This window comes from Cetorhinus maximus, chromosome 4 (genome assembly GCF_964194155.1).
Source record: "Cetorhinus maximus chromosome 4, sCetMax3.hap1.1, whole genome shotgun sequence".
Lineage (NCBI taxonomy): Eukaryota > Metazoa > Chordata > Chondrichthyes > Lamniformes > Cetorhinidae > Cetorhinus > Cetorhinus maximus.
The window spans coordinates 74,965,347-74,987,526 of NC_135882.1; the positions used below are offsets into that span (position 1 = coordinate 74,965,347).

Consider the following 22,180-nt stretch of genomic DNA (forward strand, 5'->3'; position numbering starts at 1 on the left):
AGAGGCCAAGCCAAAAGTCCATTGACATTGGCAGGGCCGGAAAATCCCGTTTGATGTTTCTCCTCCATTAGTTTCTGGTTTACCTCATTGTTTTCATTGAACCAATCTTGATGCTAACAAGAGGTAGGGTGGAGGGCCTCGAGAACAGTGGAGTATACTAGGTCCCTGAAGGTCGCCCAGTTATCCTCAATGCAGTGAGTGTTCATTTTCACTGTATATAGGTGACTGTTGAGTTTCTCTGACAGGGATTCCTTCATGACTCTCTGTTTGAGCCTTGAGGCATTGAGGTGCTTCTGGACCTTCATGTACTGGGGGCACCTAGGAGGATAGATCTTAATGTTTAGCTTTGAAATGATAAGATGGTTGTCAGGACAGCAGTCAGCGCTGCACATGGCTTTCATTACATGTGCCTCGAGCCTGTCCTTCTGCCCGGTGATGGCTTGGTCGACTAGATGCCAATGCGCCAAATGAAGATGCATCCCAGGTGCCTTGTTGTGATTAGTGAGGTGGAAAACTCTAGTGGTGACTACCAGCTCATGCTTAACAGACATCTTCAGCAAGAGGAGACCATTGCAGTTACAACTGCTAACCTGATTTTTCCGATGACACCTTCCTACGCCGGGTGATCTGCACCAACTCTTGCATTGACATCTTCAAGAATGATTAACTTGTCTGACTTTGGCACAGTAGCAATCAAGGATTGGAGGTCATCATAGACTTTACCCTAGACTTCATCAAGGTTGGCCATGGCAGGGGAGTACACGCTGATGACAGTTGATTCCCTGTTGCCATGCAGAGAGAGTTTAAGTTACATCAAATGATCATTAACACCCTTGGGAAGACAAGTTAGCTTACTGATGAGATGGTTCATGACAGCAAAGCCTATTCCAGCTTTGCAGCATTCTTCTTTTTCACGGCCACTCTGAAAGATTGTGTAACCTGCATCAATTTCCTTGAGCTGATTGTCTTCAGGTAGGGATGTCTTGCTGTGGGCAGAGATCTGGACATTGTACCTAGCCAGCTCTCTACCGACAAGAGCAGTTCTTCTCTCAGGTCTGTTGGGTGTGGTATTGTCCCTGAGGGCGAACAGACGAACATACAAATTAGAAGTAGGAGTAGGCTATTTGGTCTCTCGAGCCTGCTCTGCCATTCAATAAGATCAAGGCTGATCTGACCCCATCTCAACATTCCCACCTACCTCCTATAACCTTTCACACCCTTGAATGCATTGAATGTTCTTGCCTTAAGAGAAACCAGCATTGGGCCTGCCCTGCTCAGCATTATCTGGTCTACAGGGAACTGAACCAACGGTTCTTAAAGAGACTGCTGGGGGCTGCCACAATAAAATATGTGACCTTAATTTTAACTCCCTTTGGTAGGAGGCAGTGAAAATGAGGTCAGCCACTTGCCTCTTCTGGTCCTGGTGTATGCCATGGCCCACCTGACATTCCCCTCCCCTTCCACAACCCATCTGAAGGTATTGCAACAAATCAAACGACCCAAATTCTATTTGGCCATGTGGTAAGAATGAGCTGTCCAAACCTTCGGCGCCTCCAGACACAGCTCACTCTGACTATCACAATGAGATCCAAGGATCAATTTGGAATGGTCCTCACCTTCCTTTTTTGGGATTGCACAGGGTGTGTACTGTCAGTTATGTACCCAAAATTGAGCCACAGTGAGTTTAGTCCCCTATATTTATTTTAAAATATTTATTTTAGTTAAGAAAGACTGAGGTCAAAACAGTGACCTAGGCTATCATATTTGGAACATCTGTGGTGGGGCAGGATACCAGTACAATTGTTGTACTTCTGCCCCTACCAGGATGGCCCCCACCTGAAAAATCACATCAGACTTTCAGCAAGGGCTTGCTGTGGTCGAGCACAGAGGGAGGAATAGGCAGCTATGCTGCAGATTTCTCCCCCTGCCTGTTGTATCGCTGCTAACATCTGTGCTTTGAGAGTGATTGGTCCACTGAGACCCTCTCTGCCAACCTAGGGATAAAGCACACCAGAGCCTAATAGACTGCTGTGTATCCAGTGGTCAATCAGGGCAAAGGTCAAGAAACATGGGGCTGAATTATATGGGGTGCTGTGGTCCCCAGCCCCCATGGTTAAAAGGTTGTGGGGGAGCCCACCCAGGGGAAGAACAGCTGCCCCACTGTCATGTAACAATAAGCCGGAGGTGCGATTTCCACCCCTCAAGGACAGGAAGTCCCACCTCAGAGAGCTGCCACTCAATCAGAGGCTGGCAGCTTTCTCCTGTACAGGTGGAGCCAGCGGGAGTGGTGGCCACTGCCAGTACTGAACGCAGGCATTGAGGAGGCAAGCTGTGATGGATCAGAACATTGTAAGAAGTGTTTGGGAGTCAGCGAAGGGGGTCGGCGAGTTGGAAGGGTGGGAGTCGGGCTTTGAAAGGCCATAGGGGAGCAGAATCTAAGGGAATTACACCATGGGTTGTCCTATGATGGGCATAGGAGGCCAGTTAAGGAGGGACGCACCCTCCTCCGCCCACCACCAGCCTATACATGGAAACCTGCCGGACTGGCTGCTTGGCATGGGCCATTTCTGCTGCCGGTTTAATCCTAGTGACGGAGGGACGAGGTCCTTATGTGGATATTAACTGCCCACCTAGGGCTTCAATTGCTCCTCTAATGGGTGGGCTTCCCGATGCTACCCCCACTACTGATAAAATTGCGTGTAGGCAGGCAGCGGGCTGTCTGCTGGTTTTAATGTGCCCCCTGCCTTCATAACTCCAGCGAGGGAGGGGGGACGTTAAATCCAGTCCATGGAAAAGGCAATGTTTCACCTATTCCAACATAGGTGTTTACAGCACAGAAGGAAGCCATTCGGCCCATTGTGTCCGCGCCAGTCAACAAAAATCTGACTACACTAATCCCATTTTCCAGCGCTTGGCCCATAGCCCTGGAGGCTATGGCAACACAAGTGAATATGTAAATATACTTAAATGTTAAGAGAGTTTCTGACTCAACCACCCTTTCAGGCAGTGACTTCCAGACTCCCATCACCCTCTGGGTGAAAATATTTCTCCTCAACTCCCCTCTTAGCCTTCTACCTCTTACTTTAAATCTATGCCCCCTGGTAATTGACCCCTCTACTAATGAAAAAAGTGCCTTCCTATCCACCCTATCTATGCCCCTCATAATCTTATACACCCCTATCAGATCCCCTCTCAATCTTCGCTGCTCCAAAGAAAACAATCCCAGCCTATCCAATCTTTCCTCATAGCTCAAACCCTCCAGCCCAGGCAGCATCCTGGTAAATCTCCTCTGCACCCTCTCCAGTGCAAAGACATCCTTCCTATAATGTGGCGACCAGAACTGCACACAGTACTCCAGTTGTGGCCTAACCAGTGTTTTATACAGTTCCAGCAAAACCTCCCTGCTCTTGTACTCCATGCCTCAGCTATTAAAGGCAAGTATCCCATATGCCTTCTTAACCACCTTATCTACCTGCCCTGCTCCCTTCAGGAATCTGAATTTGCATGTCAATCACATATGGGCAAAGTGCCCAAAGGAACTGCATCCCAGTAAAGGAGGGAAGCAGGGACAGAGTAAAGGCAGCCTAGAACATATTACTAGCTCTGCCTTTAACTGCATAAGAACAGAAGTAGTCCATCATTCCTCAGGCCTGCTCTGACATTTAATAAGATCATTGGCTGATCTTCAACATCATCCCCACTTTCCCACCGATGTCCTTGGAGCCCAAAGTCCCTATCAATCTCAACTTTCAATGTACTCAACAGTTGAGCATCCACAGCCCTCTGGGGCAGAATTCCAAAAATTCACAAACTTCTGTCGGAATAAATTTCTTCTACTCTCAGTCCTAATGACCCCCACAAGCTAAGACTACCCCTAGTTCTAATCTCCCAAACAGCCTCTCAGCATGTACTCATGAAAGTCTTTTTCTTATAAACTCCAGCGAGTATAGGCCCTGTGTACTAAATCTTTTCTCATAGTACAATGCTCCCATCCCTGGAATTAATCTTTCTCACAACCTTTCTAAAGCAAAACTGTACAAAGGAATATGGTCTCACCAAAGCCTTGAGCAATTGCAGAAAGACTTCCTTATTCTTGTACTCCAATCGCCTTACAAAGGCCAAAATACCATTTGCCTTTCGAATTGCTTGATGTACCTTTTAAAAATTCTTTCATGGGATGTGGGCATCGCTGGGTAGGCCAGCACTTTTATAGCGCATCCCTAATTGCCCTTGAGAAGATGGTGGTGAGCCGCCTTCTTGAACCGCTGCAATCTATGTGGTGTAGGTGCACCTGCAGTGTTGTTAGGGAGGGAGTTCCAGGATTTTGACCCAGCGACTGTGAAAGAACAGCAATCTAGCTCCAAGCCAGGATGGTGTGTGGCTTGGAGGGGAGCTTGCATGTGATGGTGTTCCCATGCATCTGCTACCCTTGTTCTTCTAGGTGGTAGAGGTCACAGATTTGGAAGGTGCTAGTGAAGAAGCTTTTGTGAGTTGCTGCAGAGTATTTTGTATATGGTACACACTGCTGCCACTGTACGTCAGTGGTGGAGGGAGTGGATGTTGAAGGCAGTGGATGGGGTGCCAATCAAGCAGGCTGTTTTGTCCTGGATGGCATCAAGCTTTTGAGTGTTGCTGGAGCAGTACTCACCAAGGCAAGTGGAGAGTATTCCATCACACTCCTGACTTGTGCCTTGTAGATAATGGACAGGCTTTGGGGAGTTAGACGGTGAGCTACTCTCTGCAGAATTCCCAGCCTCTTACCTTGCATATTAACTTCCTGTTTTTCTTGTACAAGGACACCCAAATCCTTCAGAACATCAATATTTATTGACTCATCATTTAAAAATGTTTAGTTTTTTTATTTTTCCTACCAAACTGAATAACCTCACATTCATTATACCCCATATGGCACCTTCTTGCCAACTCACCTAACTTACCTATATCCTTTGCAGACTCTTTGTGTCCTCCTCACAGCTCATTTTCACATCTAACTTTGCATCATCAGCAAACTCCCACTTGATCCCTTCATCTAAGTAATTAATACAAATTATAAATAGCTGAAGTGGGAAGCCTGTTCCTTGTGGTACCCCACCAGCAACATCCTGTCACCCTGAAAATGATCTTTTTATTCCTACTGTCTGTTTTCTGTCCTTTAACCAATCCTCTATTCATGCTAATCCAATCATATGAGCCCTTTTCTTGCACAACATTTTGTGCGGAGACTTATTGAATGCCTTTTGAAATCCAAATCTACTTCCACCGGTTCCCCTTTATCAACTGGTCACCCATCCCCAACAATCTAGATTTGCCAAACACAATTTCTCTTTCCCAAAACCAAGTTGATTCTACCTAATCATATTCTGATTTTCTAAGTGCCTTTTATCATTTCCTTAATAATGGATTCCAGCATTTTTCCACTGACCATCGGCAGGCTAACTTGCCTGTTTTCTCTCTCCCTCCTTTCATGAATAGTGGTGTTACATTTGCTAACTTCCAATCCACTGAAGCAGTCCTGGAATCTAGAGAATTTTGGAAAATCATAACCAGTGCATCCACTATCTCTGCAGCTACCTTTTTTAGAGCCCTAGGTTCAGGTCCTGGGGATTTGTCGACTTTTAGTTCCAGGGGTTCTCCATTACTATTTTTATTTCCAGTTTTGCCCTTAAAGAATGGAAACTCATATATCTGGAGTCATGTGTCAAATATTTACTTTTGTGTTCCAAAAGTTACAAAGTGCACATGCACAAATGAAGCAAACACCAGTGACCCACTCAGCGCTCTGCCCGAAGTGGTGGCCTCTGCTTGTGGCCACTTCTACATTGTGCTCCCCCTTATGGCCCCAGATGAGGCGGAGACAGCCTGCTTGTCTCAGCTTGTAGCTAAGGTATATGTGTTCACCATCCACATCATGCAGGTGCAGGGGGGGCATCTCCAGAGGCTGCCGCACTGGAATCAATCTAGGGGTAGCCCTCGTCACTGCGCCTTGATACATTGATGGTCATTGATGCAAGGAGGCCAATGATGATGATGGCACCCTGCGAGGGGTGCACTCTTATCCTCATAAGTGAATGTCTCAGCCCTTGAATGGCCTTCCAAATGGTTGGACGGGACTAGGTGAGGTGCCACTGGCATCCATCCATACATCTTTGCACTAGCAGTGCCACTGCTTGGTCAATGCTACAGTGTTGCATGCATTCAGTACATATCAGCGAGCTGCTGCTGCATCCACTCTGAGTGCTGCCACATATGGTTCCCCATGAAGTTGGCCACTCTCTTAAAGGAGGAGCTCATGTGCTCAATGCTTTTGAGTTAGGGTGGCATACGTGAGCTGAATGGACTCCTCCATTCACAGGCCATGACCCTGCATTGCCTCAGGGAACTCTGACATGTGGGTGCACACCTTCTTCTGCTGTTTTAAGTAGAGCCTTCTTTCTTGTGACTCCTGAGGCCCTACATCTGGACCCAGCTGACCATGGCTGTGTCTATCCTCTGTTCTCTGAGAGGTGGGGAGGGTGGGGGGTGCTATCTACACTTCCCTCTGCCCCTTTCACCACCACCTGCTCACTAGGGTAGTCCCATCCAGTGCCACCCTTTCTAAGTGCGTGCCTGGTCCCACTGATGTGAGTATATCTATGGAGGATGTGCTTGTAAGATGTGACAGCTGGCTCTGCTGTCTCAGTCTCTTGTGATAGCCCCAGTGTTTCGACAGGACACAGGTATTCTCGTCCATCACTAGGACCTTTGGAAGACACATGAAGGAGATATTGGGAGCTAGCCTTTGACAGCAGAAGCCTGTGCAGTGCTGACGCTTCCCAATGTAGCTGAGTCTTTGGCATGCTGTCCGGTAGGGAGTAGTGCACCCCACCCCCTTTATCTACAGATTGCAATATCTTTTTACCCTCTTCTCCAGGTAGTCCCATCTCACCACCCCCCATTCGGTCCTGCGGGGTCACCCTGCCGATTTTCATGGCTCCCTCCCACAGTCAGAGCCCTGTCTCTGCCATTATCCCTTTTCTCCTGCAAGGACAAAATGGGGAGAGAGATAAGTCTCTGATGTGCTCTGAGACCAATGCCAGTGGCTTATTGACATGGCAGCTGCATATATCTGTTTGTTAAGTTCTCAACAGTTCTATGGCTCTGAGCCTTGCTGAGAGATCAGTAAGAACCCTGGGCACACATTTCTCCCATATTCAGGAGCAGCATGCACCCTCAGGCTCCTCACCTGGAGTCTCTGCTGGAAGTTGAATATCCAGAGGCCTGTTCTGATGGTCTGGCATTGCACTAACCTTGCCAGAGCAAAGAAGATTATTGAACCTTTTACGGCACTGGACCCAGTTCCTATGCACTTCTGCTTCTGATGGTCTCAGCCACCTACAGCAATGCCAGCTTCATTTAGCCTTCTCCTGCGACCCTCCAGCAAGGGCACCACCCTTCTCACCCTCGCAGTCTCTTGGAGGAGTTTGAGTTCAGTATAGGAGAAGCGAGGGGTGGTCCTGTACCAGGTGCCAAGGTTCTGCCTCTCCTCCTGTCCACAGGTTCTAGCCCTTTTTCTTTCAAATGGCTGTCGTGATGCCTTTAAATTGGGCCCATGCTTTCAGAGTCCTGTCTCCAGCCTGCACCCACAGCCGCTAATTGGCTGCCCAACCCACCCTCCAGCCAATTAATAGCCCACCTCTGCAGAAATTGTGGGCTGTGGCTACATCCCCCCAGGGCCAGAGTTGGGAACTGGAAATGGTACCGATTTCAGTTTTTGACCCTGGAGGCAAAATCCTGGCCCACATAGATCTATACGCTAATTAGATTGAAACCTTTTATCTTTATTTCTGCAATTAATTCATCTAACTTGCCATAAATGCTTTGTACATTTAGATAAAGCACCTTGAATTTTAACTTTTTACTATTTTCCTCTGATTTGAACTTATCCACTGATGCACTATTACGACTAAATTTATGTCCCTTCCTACCACACTCTGCTTATCTTTACCCAAAAAGTACACTGGTCTGTGGCCTTGACTTTTTTTTTATATTTATAAATTTCCCCTCACTAGAAGACTCCCAACCCCAATCCCTTTTTAGTATAAAGCTTTATTTACATTCCTAGTTATGTGATTTGCCAGGACATTGTTCCCAGCTGGGTTTAAGTGTGAGCCTTCCCAATGAAACAACTCTTCCTTTCTCCAGATGTTGTCCCTGTCTTTCCATGAGAAATCTAATACACCGGGCTGGAAAGCTGAGACCAACTTTTACATTTCTGTAAATGTTTTTCTTCAGTGCTGGAATTCAAGGTGAAATGAAACCCAGTAGCTCTCAGTAGCAGAAAGCTGTTTATTTCTGTCTGTACTCTGGAAGCATTGTTTGGTGTAGTGTGATTTAGAAATAAAATGGACAAAGTTAAAATTATGCAAATTTTCATTTAGACTTGGTACAAGTTTTATGGCTGTGTTTGTGCCTGTCCTTCAGATTCGATATTTGTGGAATCTACGTCGTAATGTTTGGGGAGATTCTGAAAACCTTGTTTCATATTATGGTCCTGTTTTTCTTCCTTATCCTGGCTTTTGGATTGACCTTCTACATTCTTTTATACGAGCAGGTAGGTGTGGCCACTGCTAGGAGTTCATAATCAAATATAATATGAAAACAGTATCTTTGAGCACCTGAGCGGCAGTGGGCTTTGAACTACAAATAAATGAACGTAATTGCACCAACAGGGTATTTTGACATCCAGTAAGCTCCCTGCTCCACCCCCGCAATCATATTACTTGGTGCAGTATGCACTGGTGTAGTTTGAGAAATTGTTTAAAATATTCTGTTAGACATGACCTGCCATTTTGGATTAGATTTTACATTCTTCATCATCAGTTACAGATTTTTTTTACATTTTCCATATTACAAAGGAATACTGTGAATTCCACAGAGAAAATGTAACACAAGTATACTTTTTAAATACTACCGGTGAAACAATAGAATTTTTATATTAAACTAAAATAAGTGAGGTTAAGCACAGCTGGATTTTTTTGGGATATTATTTTCTTTATGGGAGATGAGAAGCTCCTGTTTGACCTTAGCTCAATATTCTAATTGCTGATGAAAATAAAGCTCGATGCTTTAGAGATGATGGTATAATGATGATGTCACTGAACTAATAATCCAGAGGCTAATGTTTTGGGGACATGGGTTCAATCCCACCATAGCAGCTGGTGGACTTTAAATTCAATCAATAAATCTGGAATGGAAAGCTAGTCCCAGTAATGGTGACCGTGAAACTATCATTAATTGTTGTAAACACCCACATCCTTTAAAAAGTACCTGGATGAGCACTTGGCATGTCATAACATTCAAGGCTATGGGCCAAGTGCTGGTAAATGGGATTAGGCTAGGTAGGTCAGGTGTTTCTCACGCGTCAGTGCAGACTCGATGGGCCGAAGGGCCTCTTCTGCACTGTGTGATTCTGTGATTCTGTGAATTCTGCTGTCCTTACCTGGTCTGACCTACATGTGACTCCAGACCCACAGCAATGTGGTTGACTCTTAACTACCCTCTGAAATGGCCTAGCAAGCCAATCAGTTCAAGTGAAATTAGGGATAGGCTTTGCCATTGAGAACATAAATACAGATGCATAAATTTCAATTTTCTTCCCATTTATTTTCAAAACATAAGTGTATCTTTTCATAATTTGTACAGCACATATGACAACTTTTGCTGTAAAAAGTTTCTTAGATCAGGTACTTACAACCCATGAACAATGATTACAAAGTTTATATGCTGATCTATTAATGAAAATTTGAAAACATATGCATCTTTGGTTTCAGAAACATTATCCAAAATTTTACCATTTGTTGAGCAGTAATTTACAATAACTCCTTCTGTAAATGGAAAATCATCATCAGAATTCGGATGGGGAGGAATTTCTAGATGTACTGAGATATATGCATATGGCATAATACCTGTTAAGTAATATTTGTTAAAATTTGCCAGTCTTAGGTGCAAAAGAAATATATAATACTGCCTGTAATGTAGAAAACTGTCTCAAGGCATTTCAAATAGATATGAAGAAAATACACTTCCTGAACCAAGATTATTTGATGTATTTGTTTAAAATTGATTGACAAGACACTGTGATGTTCCATTTTCTCCTTTCAGATGGCATATGGAACTCCTATTCTTTCCCTGATGAAGACGCTCGCAATGATGTTAGGGGATATTAACTACAATGAGAATTTTTTGGTTCCATATAGCACAGACAAGATGCGGTACCCTGTGATGACTTTTGCAATGCTAATTATCTTTTTGTTGCTGATACCACTGCTCCTCATGAATTTACTGGTAGGTTTTATGTGTAAATCTGCTGACGAAAACACAATGATTGCAACAGTGATTGCATGACATGAGATTGAAGGGTGACATTAATGAGCTTTATAACATTATGAGGGGCATAGTTAGGGTTGACAGAAAGCAACTTTCACCTTGGCGGAGGGATGAGTAACCTGGTGGCATTGATTTAAGGCAAGGGGCATGAGGTTGACAGGTGAGTTGATGAGGAACTTTTGCACACAGTAATGTGGGACGCACTGCCTGAAAGGGTGGTGGATGCAGAAACACTTCTAACATGTAACAAGTATTTGGATGTGCAGTTATGATGCCATGGCATACAAGGTCATGGGGATAGTGGTCAGAAATGGGATAAGGCGACTTTGGAAGGTGTTGGACATGCGCATCTTCGAAGAGCCGAGGGACCTTTGTCTATGACCCAGACCTCTGACTCTATCAGTCTGTGAATGAGCAATGTTGCTACAATAACAATTCCAACAATCATAAGTGCTTTGGATGGTGGGAAGACAGAGCTTCACTGTGGACCTCAAATACCTGGCCGCTCCACCCCAGCCTCACCGACACTTGTGGACCTGGGTGCATGGTGCCTCTCAAGCTCCAGGGCCTCCTGCTCAAAACGGCTCAAAATCAGCAACTGGGCCTGGCCGCCTCCAGTGCGCAAATGCTCAGAGGCATTGTGCGTATTTTTCTCCTGCAAAACAGAGAAGACCATTCAGTGGGGCTAATTGCACATGGACTCTGCACGCGCACACTGCACCCTAACCACAGTGGCCCATCTCAGGCCTCCAGTGCCTCCTCTTCACGCTACTGCTGATCAGTCACACAAAGATAGTACGCCTGCTCCCAACCCCGCCCCCCCCCAACGCCACCTTGGACACATTCTGCATCCATCACTTTAAGAAACACACGGTCTTCGTTCCCATGGCAAGGAGGCTCAACTAGGTGCAGCGCCGAGGGCAGCAGATGGCTCTTGGCCACGAGACCTTGAGGCTCCCCTTCCACAATCTCATCACTGTGAATAGGACATGCGTTGGGGTTCTGAGTATGCACCTAGCTGCATCTCCTGCAGGTTGCCCCCAGACTAGTCATGTGCGACAAAGAGTAACACATGATGCGGGGGAGAACCCATCTCCTCATGATCCACAGGCTGATGTAAGCATGGTCGCTATCTGGTTGCCCACCCAGCGTACGAGAAATGCCCAACATGATTCAATGCAGTCACGACAGTAAGGCTTGGGTGGGGAAGGGGCCCTCAAAGGCTAAGGCTACCTGCTGGATTAAATGCCCAACACCAACATGGCACTCACTCTTCCAGAGCGCAACAAATCATTGAAATACTTATGGCACTGGATCCTGGTGCGCCGCACCACGTCGCGGGAGCTCACCACCTCCGCCACCTCCTTCCAGGCATGTTTCATCATGTGGGGGGGGGCCTCCTCCTCCCATCCTGGGGAACCAGCACCTCCCGCCGTGCTGCCACCCCCTCGAGGAGGGCAGCAAGGCAATCATCAAAAAAATGAGGGGCACATTGGCCCCCCTGGTGGCCTAACCTGCAGCCTGCCCTACTCCTGGGGCAGACCCTGCAGCTTGCCCTCCTCCTCTGCCCTTCCCTCAACATTGACCTGCTGAGCAGACCCCCTGTGGCAGGACCTGCAGCTGGCCATAGCGAACAGCCTACAGGAGGCTGCCAGGCCTTCTTTTAAACAGACTGCCGGGTCGCCATTGGACCTGGTGGTTTGTGCACGCCCGCCGCAAACCTCACACTCCTGCTCTTCACGGGAGTTGGAAATGTGCTGGGCGGGCTTAATTGGCCTGCCCGCGCTAAATGGCGGCGCGGCCCTGATCATGGGTGGCGATCGGGCCCGCGCCTGCCTGCGTCAGCACCTGCTCCGCCCACCAAACGGAAAATTTTGGCCTATAAAAACGAAAGCACATGAAACTAACAATTCGTTGGTACCAGTTTTCAGGCATGGGGAACATGAGGCATGATTACCCCACGCCTGGTGGAAGCGATACAGGCAGAATGTAAGCTTCATGCTACCTGCTCATTTAAATAATTGGAGTGTGCAGATCACTGCTAAACATGCTGCTGAATGGTTGCACGCTCAGCAGCAGGCCCAGGTTGAGTTACAGCTAGCCTCCACTTCTTAAATATTGTCTGCACCTCTTAAATGGGAGGTGATTGCGGCTGCAACAGCTGGTGGAACCATCTCCGAAGGTGTATTGGTTGGCAGATAAGAGAACCAATGTAGCATTCGGTCAGAGATAGGATTCCTGCTTCTTTGATGTGGCTCTGGAGGCCTTAGCCCAGGAGGTGGAAAAGACCATGGGTAGGATGAGGTTTCCTAAAGCAAATAAAAATAAAATAAAATTTTTAAAACTTAATAACATGTCCTTGCTCATGTGACAGAGTCACGTGAGGGGACATGTTTTATTATATTTTTATTTTCTTCATTTTTTTTATATCACTCTTCATCTCCCTGAGGCAGCTCTGTTTCTCAGGGAGATTATGAAGCGCTCACTCGCGCGTGTGTGCGAAGTTCGTGCTCTCTCCGCTTGCACTCCTCCCCCCACCCGCACATGCAGTGCTGAGCGCTGCCGCTCACATTTCACACTGGGCGGGCCTTAATTGGCCTGCCAGCATGAAACCTCTGGTCCCGATCGTGGGCAACGGTCGGCTTCCCAACCACTGCCGTCCGCCCCCGCCAAGCCTGCCCGACACGGGTGAAATTCTGCCCATGTCTCAATCTTGCACAGCCGAATGTGCATTCAGCAACAGGAAGAACACCCCCAACAGCACTAGTTAAAGGGACCATCAGCTAATTTCAGTTTAGTTGCTGATTGATTGTTACTGGCTCTTGCTGCGATTGTAAAAGTGTTGGTTGTCTCTTAAATTGCTTACGGTTGCCGTGGCACATAGAGCAGGACTATTTCCTAACTTCAAGGATTCTGCACAAACCACTTGCTCCCAGACAAGGGTGCAGTAATTTTCACCTCCCTTGGTCAGCAGCATGATAGGGAAAATTAGCAGAGGTGACAGTGCAGGACAAACTGCTGGAAGAGGGAGAAGCAGGAGGAGCAGAAGCGCTGTCATCAAAATGCCATATCCACCCAGATATTCAAGGACCAATTCCCCTGCCTCAACCTGAGCACGCAATAGTCTGTCAGACCATTCTGGTTTTTACTAAGGACAGCCTCACTGAAATCTGCCTCCTGCTGCAGCTACAACTGCAGCTATGGAGCAGTCCCGACGTAGCTCCCCAGCATTTTAACGGCCCACCAGCCTCTCAGCCCATCACCTCATGGCCAGTAAAATCCTAATCCAGGTATCCTGGAGGGACCCAAAGGAGCACAAAGGAACAATATTTTGAAGCTTGCATTCTGGCCCTGGCTCCTGTTCCTGGCACAGTTGGCTTGGCAGGGAATCTACCATTGCTCCCCTGCACAGGCAGTGTGTAAAAACATCAGTCAAGCACCAATTTTGTCATCAGCTCAAACTGCATTCTTACAAAGAACCTTGCCAGCACTGAGCGGGTGTCCTTGCTGTGAAATCTAGGCAGAAGTGGGCTAAGCTCCCCAATCCATTTAAACAGACCTCTGCCTGTTTTTGGCCATGCATGGAGGTTAAAATTTCATCTTGTTTCACTGCTAAGCCCATCAAAATCTTTCAATTTTCAAACCACTATCCAACATTCTCAACCTTTTCCTTTCCCACAGTTAAAGCCCCAATTTTTGAGCCTTCATTTATAACTTTAACCATTTATCCCTGATATACAAGGCTATGCAATCTTTGTTCTAATATTATCTCCACACTGGAATGCCCAGGCCTGTACACAAGTGTGGCTTAACCAATACTAGGAATGTGGCCTGACCAATGTCTTACACAAATTTAACATCAAGTTTTTTAGTGTTCCTGTGTATAAAATCCAAATTTCATATGTGGTTTTTGACTATTGGGTATCTGGTAAAAAAGAAGTCCATCCCTGTGTTTTTGAGTTTCTAACCTGTTTAAAAATCTACACCAACTTTAGGATTTGTTTGGCTAATATGGACTGCACATATTCTCCCTATAAGGAGAATATAAGGATACATTCCACTTACCAAGGCCAAGACAGCTTGAGTACAGGTTGGCAGAACCAAGGCTTAGGAACTGCCAAGTGTGCACAGAGATACTGCTGCAAGTTGGCCAGTGAAACCCCTGCAACATTGCCAAATGGAGCACTGATAACTTGCCCACTACAGATCCAGCCATGACTACATTGCCCATTGCAGCATTGATTTACGTGGTTATCTGTACCAAATGGGAGGAATCCAGCGCTCAGTGACAGGTTTATAACTTTTAGTTTCAATAGTGAGCCCCATTAGCTAGCCCATCATTAGAAGTACCTTGAAGCATTGCAGACCTGCCTAGTTCAGATAAATGCACTGCTAAAGTTGGATATAGATTTGAGACTCAATCATAAGATGTGTCAACTTCAAGCCACCTCAACTCTTAGGGTTGGATTTTCATCCTTGAGGCAGGTAATGGGAGTTGGGAAAATTCTCAGCTCAGCCCACCCGCCTCAGGAGAAAATACCTGCAAGGACAGGATTTTCATTGTGAGGGCACAGGTGCAGGCTTTAGGATCAGAATCCCCTCCAACTGGGAAATTTATGGAATATGATTTCAAACCCATGACCCTGTTTTGACCTAATGAATGGAACTATAAATTACAAAAGGCAAGCTGCAGTCAGCTGTATAGGGCTAGACAGCAAGGGGTTAATTCGGACTTTTAGTTAAAAACAGTGGGTAGGATTTTCCCTTCATCAGGCAGGCCCGGGAACAGCCAGGAAAAGCTCTGCTGCCTATGATCAGCCCACGACCGCAAATTCACACTGACTGGCCAATTAATGGCCAGCCAGAGTGAAAGGCGTGCTGAGGAACTCAGCACTGCCGGGGTGGGGGCAGGAAGAAGGTAAACGCTGAAGGTTGTGCATGCAAAAATAAAGATTTTACAAATGACATAAGCATGTCCCCACATGTGACTCAGTCATATGAAGAGGGACATGTTAAAAGTTATGTTAAAAATTTTTATTGTCTTTTTAATTACTGTTGGAAATCTCACCCCGCCCGTGGATGAGGTTTCGTGAAAAATGCAAAGGCCACTTGGCCTATTTGCCAGCCCACCAACCATAAGTTGGACAAGTAGCGCATAATAGCTTTTAATTATGCGCTTAAGGGCCTTAATAGGCCTCTTAATTGTTGGTAGGCGTACTGCAGACTCTTGTGCGAGTCCGCTGACCAAAATATCATGCAAATGCGTGATGACGTCAGGACACTCACCCAATGTCATTGCACACTATTTTACTCCCGACCGGGTTGGACGCGTGCCTGCCCACGGGATGAAAAATTCTGCCCAGTGACTCATCAAAAGGATTTGGACATTGACTGACTGCCATTACCTGCCATTGACTAATGCAATCAGGAAGTCTAATTACCCAATACAATAGCACAAAGGGCACATCATCAATACAATACACTCAAGGAATTATGCAACTAAGGTCTGTACTCCAGACAATAGTACTGGAAAAAGGGTCATTCAAACCCTCATTAACTTTGGAGCCAAGGTGATGTTACTGTGCCACCTCAAATAGCAGGAGAATTGTTCATACAATGAGAGCTGATAATATTCATCTGAATATATCTTCCATGGAAAATCCCATATTGTTTCAACCAGCAGGAGCTGATGACATTTGTCTCAACTTTGCATGGAATCAACTAAATGGACATTGGAACAACAGGAAATATGTTTGGCCAAGTCTGTGTTAAATTGCTATAAAAGAAGAGCAGATCTGAGTATCTGGGCTACAGTTGGAAGGAGGGTCAGGGCTGCTCACCTTGACTCAGGCCTACATTCTACACCAGACAGGCCATCCGTCTTGGGGACTGTAAGTGTTTTCAGCCATATCGTGGTGGAATTGGCCTGAAGGTTTTGGGTTGCAGTAGGAAGAAGGGTTGAGTTTGGTCACCTTGACTCAAGCCTACAGTCAACATTGGGTTTTGTGAAGGTTTGGGGCAAAAGCTTAGTGTTTTGTGCCGGTAACTCGTTTCAGCCATATCCTGGCAATATTGGTCTGAGTGTTTTTTCTTAAGGTTTCAGAAAGAGATATGGTGTTTTAGTAAGCTTAAGCCAGAGTCGTGGTGACTCCGTGTTGGGTATTGGGAACAGGTTGTTTTAAATTTTGTGGTTTTGTACTGTGGGGTTGCGGGTGATTCAGTAAAGCGATTGTGAATTATCAGAAGAAACTTGCCCCGCTGGTTATTCTGTTTAAGCCATACACACACATGTGAATCTGGTGTCACAAACTTGGGTGTTGGAGGGAAAAGGGGGTACACCTACAAGGGTGCCATCAGACCAGTCAACCCTGGAGAAAGTTCGGAGACAGCCACAGGGTCTGCCAGGGGCTTTTTAAAAGGCCCACCTCGATGCTGTGGGATTTCATCCCAGTTATAATAAAAACAGGAAGGTCTCCCAGCCCTCACCCATCACATCTCTCAACCTTCAGACACTTCCCAAGCACCATCCATGCCACCTCATGCCCCCCTCCCATCCTCTATGGTCCCCCATGCCAAGCTATGTATTTTTTTTTACTTAAGTAATGTTGCTTAATGTATTTATGAGTGGTGATCCAGTGTAGTTTTATTAATATAGCTGTAAATGGGTTTATCACAAAATATAAGCATTTTTATTTTTAATCAGAGTGCCTAGTCTGCCGCCTACGAGTAACCTGATTTTAAATAACTGAAAATGATTTTGGAAAGCTATACCGAATCATTTATTGATTTATTGGTATACACTAGTCAGTTTTTTAGGAAATTATTCTTGTATATTTTTGAGCGTTTCAAAGGTGCCTGTTAATATCCTTGTACCTAAAATCCAACTTAATTTTAAGAGCCTCGACAAGTCCCTACAATTGGGTACAATTAATAGAAACTCAGCTCAAACTGGGGGTTATGCCCACTTTAAAAATAAGGGTCGATTTCCAGTGTGATGTCTTTTAAATCGCTGTTTGAATAAAACCTGGACATGAAATTCCTTGATCTTTTGCACTGGTTTAGCTGAGTTAGGGCGAATCACGCTGGGAAAAACCAGAGCAACCTAGCTGAAACTCTCCCCTAAAGACTATAATATCATTTACAAGGGAATTGGATAAGTATTTGAAAATGAAGAATATAAAAGAATATGACACACGAACAGGTAAATGGGAGCAAAGTAAATAACTCCAATTAGCACGAGCACAGGCACCTTCTGTGGTGTCAATTCTGCAAATCTATCATTTTGATTTTTCTCACTCTGCAGCAAAAACAAAGGAGAAATTATGAAGCCAGTAATGATTTTAAGTTATAATCTTATAAGTGAAACTTCTACCAAAAGTAGGAAAGTTGATGCACAGCCCATGTTTGGAAGACAAATATTGATAAGAGAGTCTGCACAACTTCTGATGTATCTTTTATTTTGAATATAGATTGGTTTAGCAGTGGGAGACATAGCTGAAGTCCAGAAAACTGCATCCTTAAAAAGGATTGCAATGCAGGTTAGTCTTTATGATTCAGTGAAGTTGTTCAATCTTTCTGAAGAATGCAACATTATGGCCAACACTGTACGTCCTGTGGGCAGGTGCCTGACCCCCATGGACTTGAAGTAGTACGAGATGATGTTGGGCAAGCGTCCTGACATCAATGTGCACTTGCACGATATTTCGCTCAGTGGGCGCATGCAGCTGTCGGAAGCATGCCCGCCGATAATGAAGTGGGCAATTAAGCCCATTAATGATGTAATCAACAGCAATTTTACATGGCCCATCCACATTTAGGGCTGGCGGACGGGCCATTCTCCCAGGTCTGAGTTTCTCGCTGGTCAGGTGCCTGGGAGCGGATGGGAAACGGGTCCCTGACCGCAATTGAACCCTGACCGCAATTTTGTGCTGGCTGACTAATTAATGGCCAGCCAGCATGAAATGCGTGCTGAGAAAGGCCCAGCACTGCCAGTGGGGGCTGGAAGAGGTTACGTCATCACCCGCCCTCTTCCCGTCCCCCCCACCCCGGCAGCGCTGAGCATTTCAGCGCGTGTTTAACACTGGCTGGCTATTAATTGGCAGGCCAGCATGAAATCGTGGTTGGGGGCTGATCGCGGCCGGTGGCCCATTTCCCGTCCAGCCCCGGGCCCACCGATTGTCCGAGCCCAACGACCGAAAAATTCAGGCCTATGATGCAAATATTTCTACTGAATAAATTTTGTTTCTGCAGATTTCTCTTCATACCAGTTTGGAGGAGAAACTTCCCTATTGGTTTCTTAATCGAGTCGACCAAGAGAAAATAATAGTATACCCTAACAAGACAAGTGGTTCTGTCATTGAGGTAAGCATGTGAAAAACTACAACAAATTAATTGACCTTACACGGGACAGGTGAAAGAATTGAGAGAAAGTGTGGAGGTGGTTAAATGTGCTTAATTTTATTCCTGAAGATGCAAATATTCTAAACGCTGCAGCCAATGACTTTGGCATAAATCTTTGTCTGCATCGAAGATAATCTGGCAAAATGGATTTGCTGCTCATTACAGAATTTGCTAATTTTCATTCAAATGAATTGACTTCCTTTTGAAGCAAATAGAAAAGAAAATCAGGTGGGGGGTAATACGAGCTGCCAATTCAGAATTACTCACTTTACCCCTCCACAACCTAAGACCAATATCACCCAGCCTTGAACCCATCCTCCATCTTGAAGTTTACTAAGGAATGACTGTTTCATTTAAATCCTAATCATTTCAGGAATGCAGTACAAAAAATATAACATCTTTCCCTATTTGACTCAAGATGAAGATGCTGCTTTTGTCACAACTAATATAAAACTTATCCAGCAAAAATCCATTAACTCCATTTGATAATATTATTAATTAAATACTTGCTGATTTTGTGCATATTCCGAGAAAGGAGCATGTGAGTATTTCAGGATTCTCAACAACAAGAACTTATATAGTGCCTTTAATATAATCAAATGTCCCAAGGCATTCACAGGAGCATTATGAGGTGAAATTAGACATCAAGCCACAGAAAGTGATATTGGGCCAGATGACCAAAAGCTTGGTCAAAGAGATAGATTTTAAGAAGTATCTTAAAGAAAAAAAGAGGTAGCAAGGCAGAGAGATTTAGGGAGAGAATTCCAGAACTTAGGGCCTATAGGCAGCTGAAGGCATGGCAATCAATGGTGGAGCAATTAAAATCATGGATGTTCAAAAGGCCAGAGTTAGATGAGTGCAGATATCTTGGAGGATTGTGGGACTGGAGTAGATTACAGAGATTGGGAGGGGAAAACAGTTACATGGAGGAATTTGAAAATATGGATGAGAATTTTAAAATCGAGGCGTTCCTTGACCCGGAACAAATTTAGGTCAGCAATCAGAGGGGTGGTAGGAGAACGAAACTTGGTGCAAATAAGGACATGGGCAGCAGAGTTTTGAATGCCCTCAAGTTTATAGAGGGTAGAATATGGGAGACCAGTGGGTTTGAATAATCAAGTCTAAAGGTAACAAAGGCATGATGAGCGTTTCAGCAGTGGATAAGCTGAGGCAGTTGTGAAGTCAGGTGATGGTACGGAGGTGCAAATAGACGTTCTTAGTGATGGCATTGATATGTGGCCAGAAGCTCATCTTGGGGACAAATATGGACCCAAGATTACACACAGCCTCGTTTAGTCCCAGGCAGGTGCCAGAGAGAGGAACGGAGCCTTTGGAACTTTCTTCCTTAAAAGGCAGTGGAAGCAGAGCCTTTGAATATTTTTAAGGCAGAGCTAGATAGATTCTTGACTAACAGGGGGGAGAAAGGTTATCGGGGTAGGCAGGAATGTGGGGTTGAGGTTACATTCAGATCAGCCATGGTTTATTGAATGGTGGAGCAGGCTCGAGGGGCCGAGTGGCCTACTCCTGCTCCTAATTCATATGTTCGTGTTCGTATATTCTTATGGAGTCAGTAGCTGGGGGTTGGAATTTGGATTAGGGACCAAAGACAAATGACTTCATTTTTCCCAATATCTAACTGGTATACATTTCTGCCCATCAGAAATGCCAGAAATGCAGTCCGATAATTTAGCAGTGGTAGAGCAGTTGAGTGAAGCGGTGGGGAGGTAGAGCTGATGTCTTTAGTGTTATAACATGACACTATACTTTCTGATGATGTTGATCAGTGCATTGATGCATTTGTGCTGTACTTTTCACACACAATGAATAATTCATTCGATATTTTTGCAGTATGTTCATTTCTATGGTGCACAACACAAGAGAAATCAACAGACAGTAGATTGCAATGAAATACCAGAAGATGTACAATTTGAAAATTTACTGTAAATTTTTATAATTGCACAACTGAAATCCAAAAAGGAAATTCTTAAGCAAAATTTATGTTGTATAAAATTAAACAAAAGATTTGCATTTCTTTGTTTCTTCAAACTGGCTGTTCTTTCCATGCAAATATTTCTGACCATGCAAATCAGAGGCTATGGAAACTATACAGAGTGGGCACATACACGAATACTTCATTAAAATGTTCCACTTATTACATGATGTACTGTAACCCTAAGTTGCCTCAAATGTCAATTTGACTCCCAGGACAGGATCACTTGAATTCTGCTGTCTCTTACTAAACCATAAGTATATTTTTTAAGTGAGGATGAGAGAAACTACACTCTGAATTTTGCAATATTCCATTGTTTGCACATAGATGGAAGGACCACATCAAAGCAAATGAGAGTAGCTATTAATTATTGGGTGACTGACTGGTGGAAGGCACTGGCCAGCTGGTTGATGGTGCTGGTGGGATGCCTGGTTCATTGCCATGTCACGGATGGGCATCCCACAGCAACCAGCCTGTTCAAAATTTAGAGTCGAACCAGGCTGGGAGGAAGATAGATCTGGACCTGGGAACTGGCTTTTGTATGTACAGTAAACATCACTGGTGCATGATAGTTGGAGCTGTTTAGAGACTAGTGACCAATTCAGAAACAGAGCTGATGCACTGTCGAGGAATTGATTTTTGCCACTGAGGTGCATCTGGGAAAGTTATGAGTTTACAAGCATTAACGATTCTGATAGACATTGGATTTGGTTGAATTAGCACACAAACTCATCATCACTTTGTGAAGAATTAGCACTAAATAATTAGTCCATGAAAGAACAGTTATTGCATTTTAAAGTAGTACAAATGCTTTTAGACATTTCAGAGAGAAATGATAAGATGCTCCTTGGCTGGAATCCAGTGTTGGCAAACAGAAATTTCCTCCAATTAATTATTAGGAAGCCTAAAGTCAATGGGCCAGATTTTCATGCATCTGTCCATGTCGAAACAGAAATGGGGGGTTTAAAAATGGCAGACCGGACCTGATTCTAGGATTCCTGCCCTCATTCCCGCCTTGTGGGATTTTTACGGCCCTGGGATAATGGTGAAGGTAGCGAGGCTGCACTAAGCAATCCTTCCCTTGCCTACTCCATTTCGGCAGTGGGCATTTTAGACACCCCCACTATTTCCATGGAGCTGGGCTCATTTTGTTAGAAGACATGATTCATGGCACCTCAGAGGTGTCGTGGACCATGGGTAGAGCCTGTTGCAGATTTGGGAACCTTTTAACAGGTAAGTTCAAAAAGTATTGCTCACTTCAACTGTCATTATTAGATGCTATATAAGTTAAACATGTTTTAATGCAACAATTGATAATGGGCCTCTGTCCTTTAAAGGTAAATGGCCATTAAACTGACTAGCATTGTATAAGTGTTCATTTGCATGAGCGTATATTATCCAGTGGATAAAGTGCTTTATGCATTT

The 22,180-nt window shown here is 45.0% G+C and overlaps 1 protein-coding gene across 1 annotated transcript in view; it reads left to right on the forward strand.

The window, feature by feature from the left end:
• Window positions 1–22,180, forward strand: part of trpa1b (transient receptor potential cation channel, subfamily A, member 1b) — a 150,885-nt gene that overhangs the window by 123,662 nt on the left and 5,043 nt on the right. Inside the window, exons 23-26 of the mRNA XM_078541229.1 lie at window positions 8,461–8,590; window positions 10,141–10,323; window positions 17,835–17,903; window positions 18,616–18,726. Coding sequence (XP_078397355.1) covers window positions 8,461–8,590; window positions 10,141–10,323; window positions 17,835–17,903; window positions 18,616–18,726 — 493 coding nt within the window. The remainder of the gene's footprint in view (window positions 1–8,460; window positions 8,591–10,140; window positions 10,324–17,834; window positions 17,904–18,615; window positions 18,727–22,180) is intronic.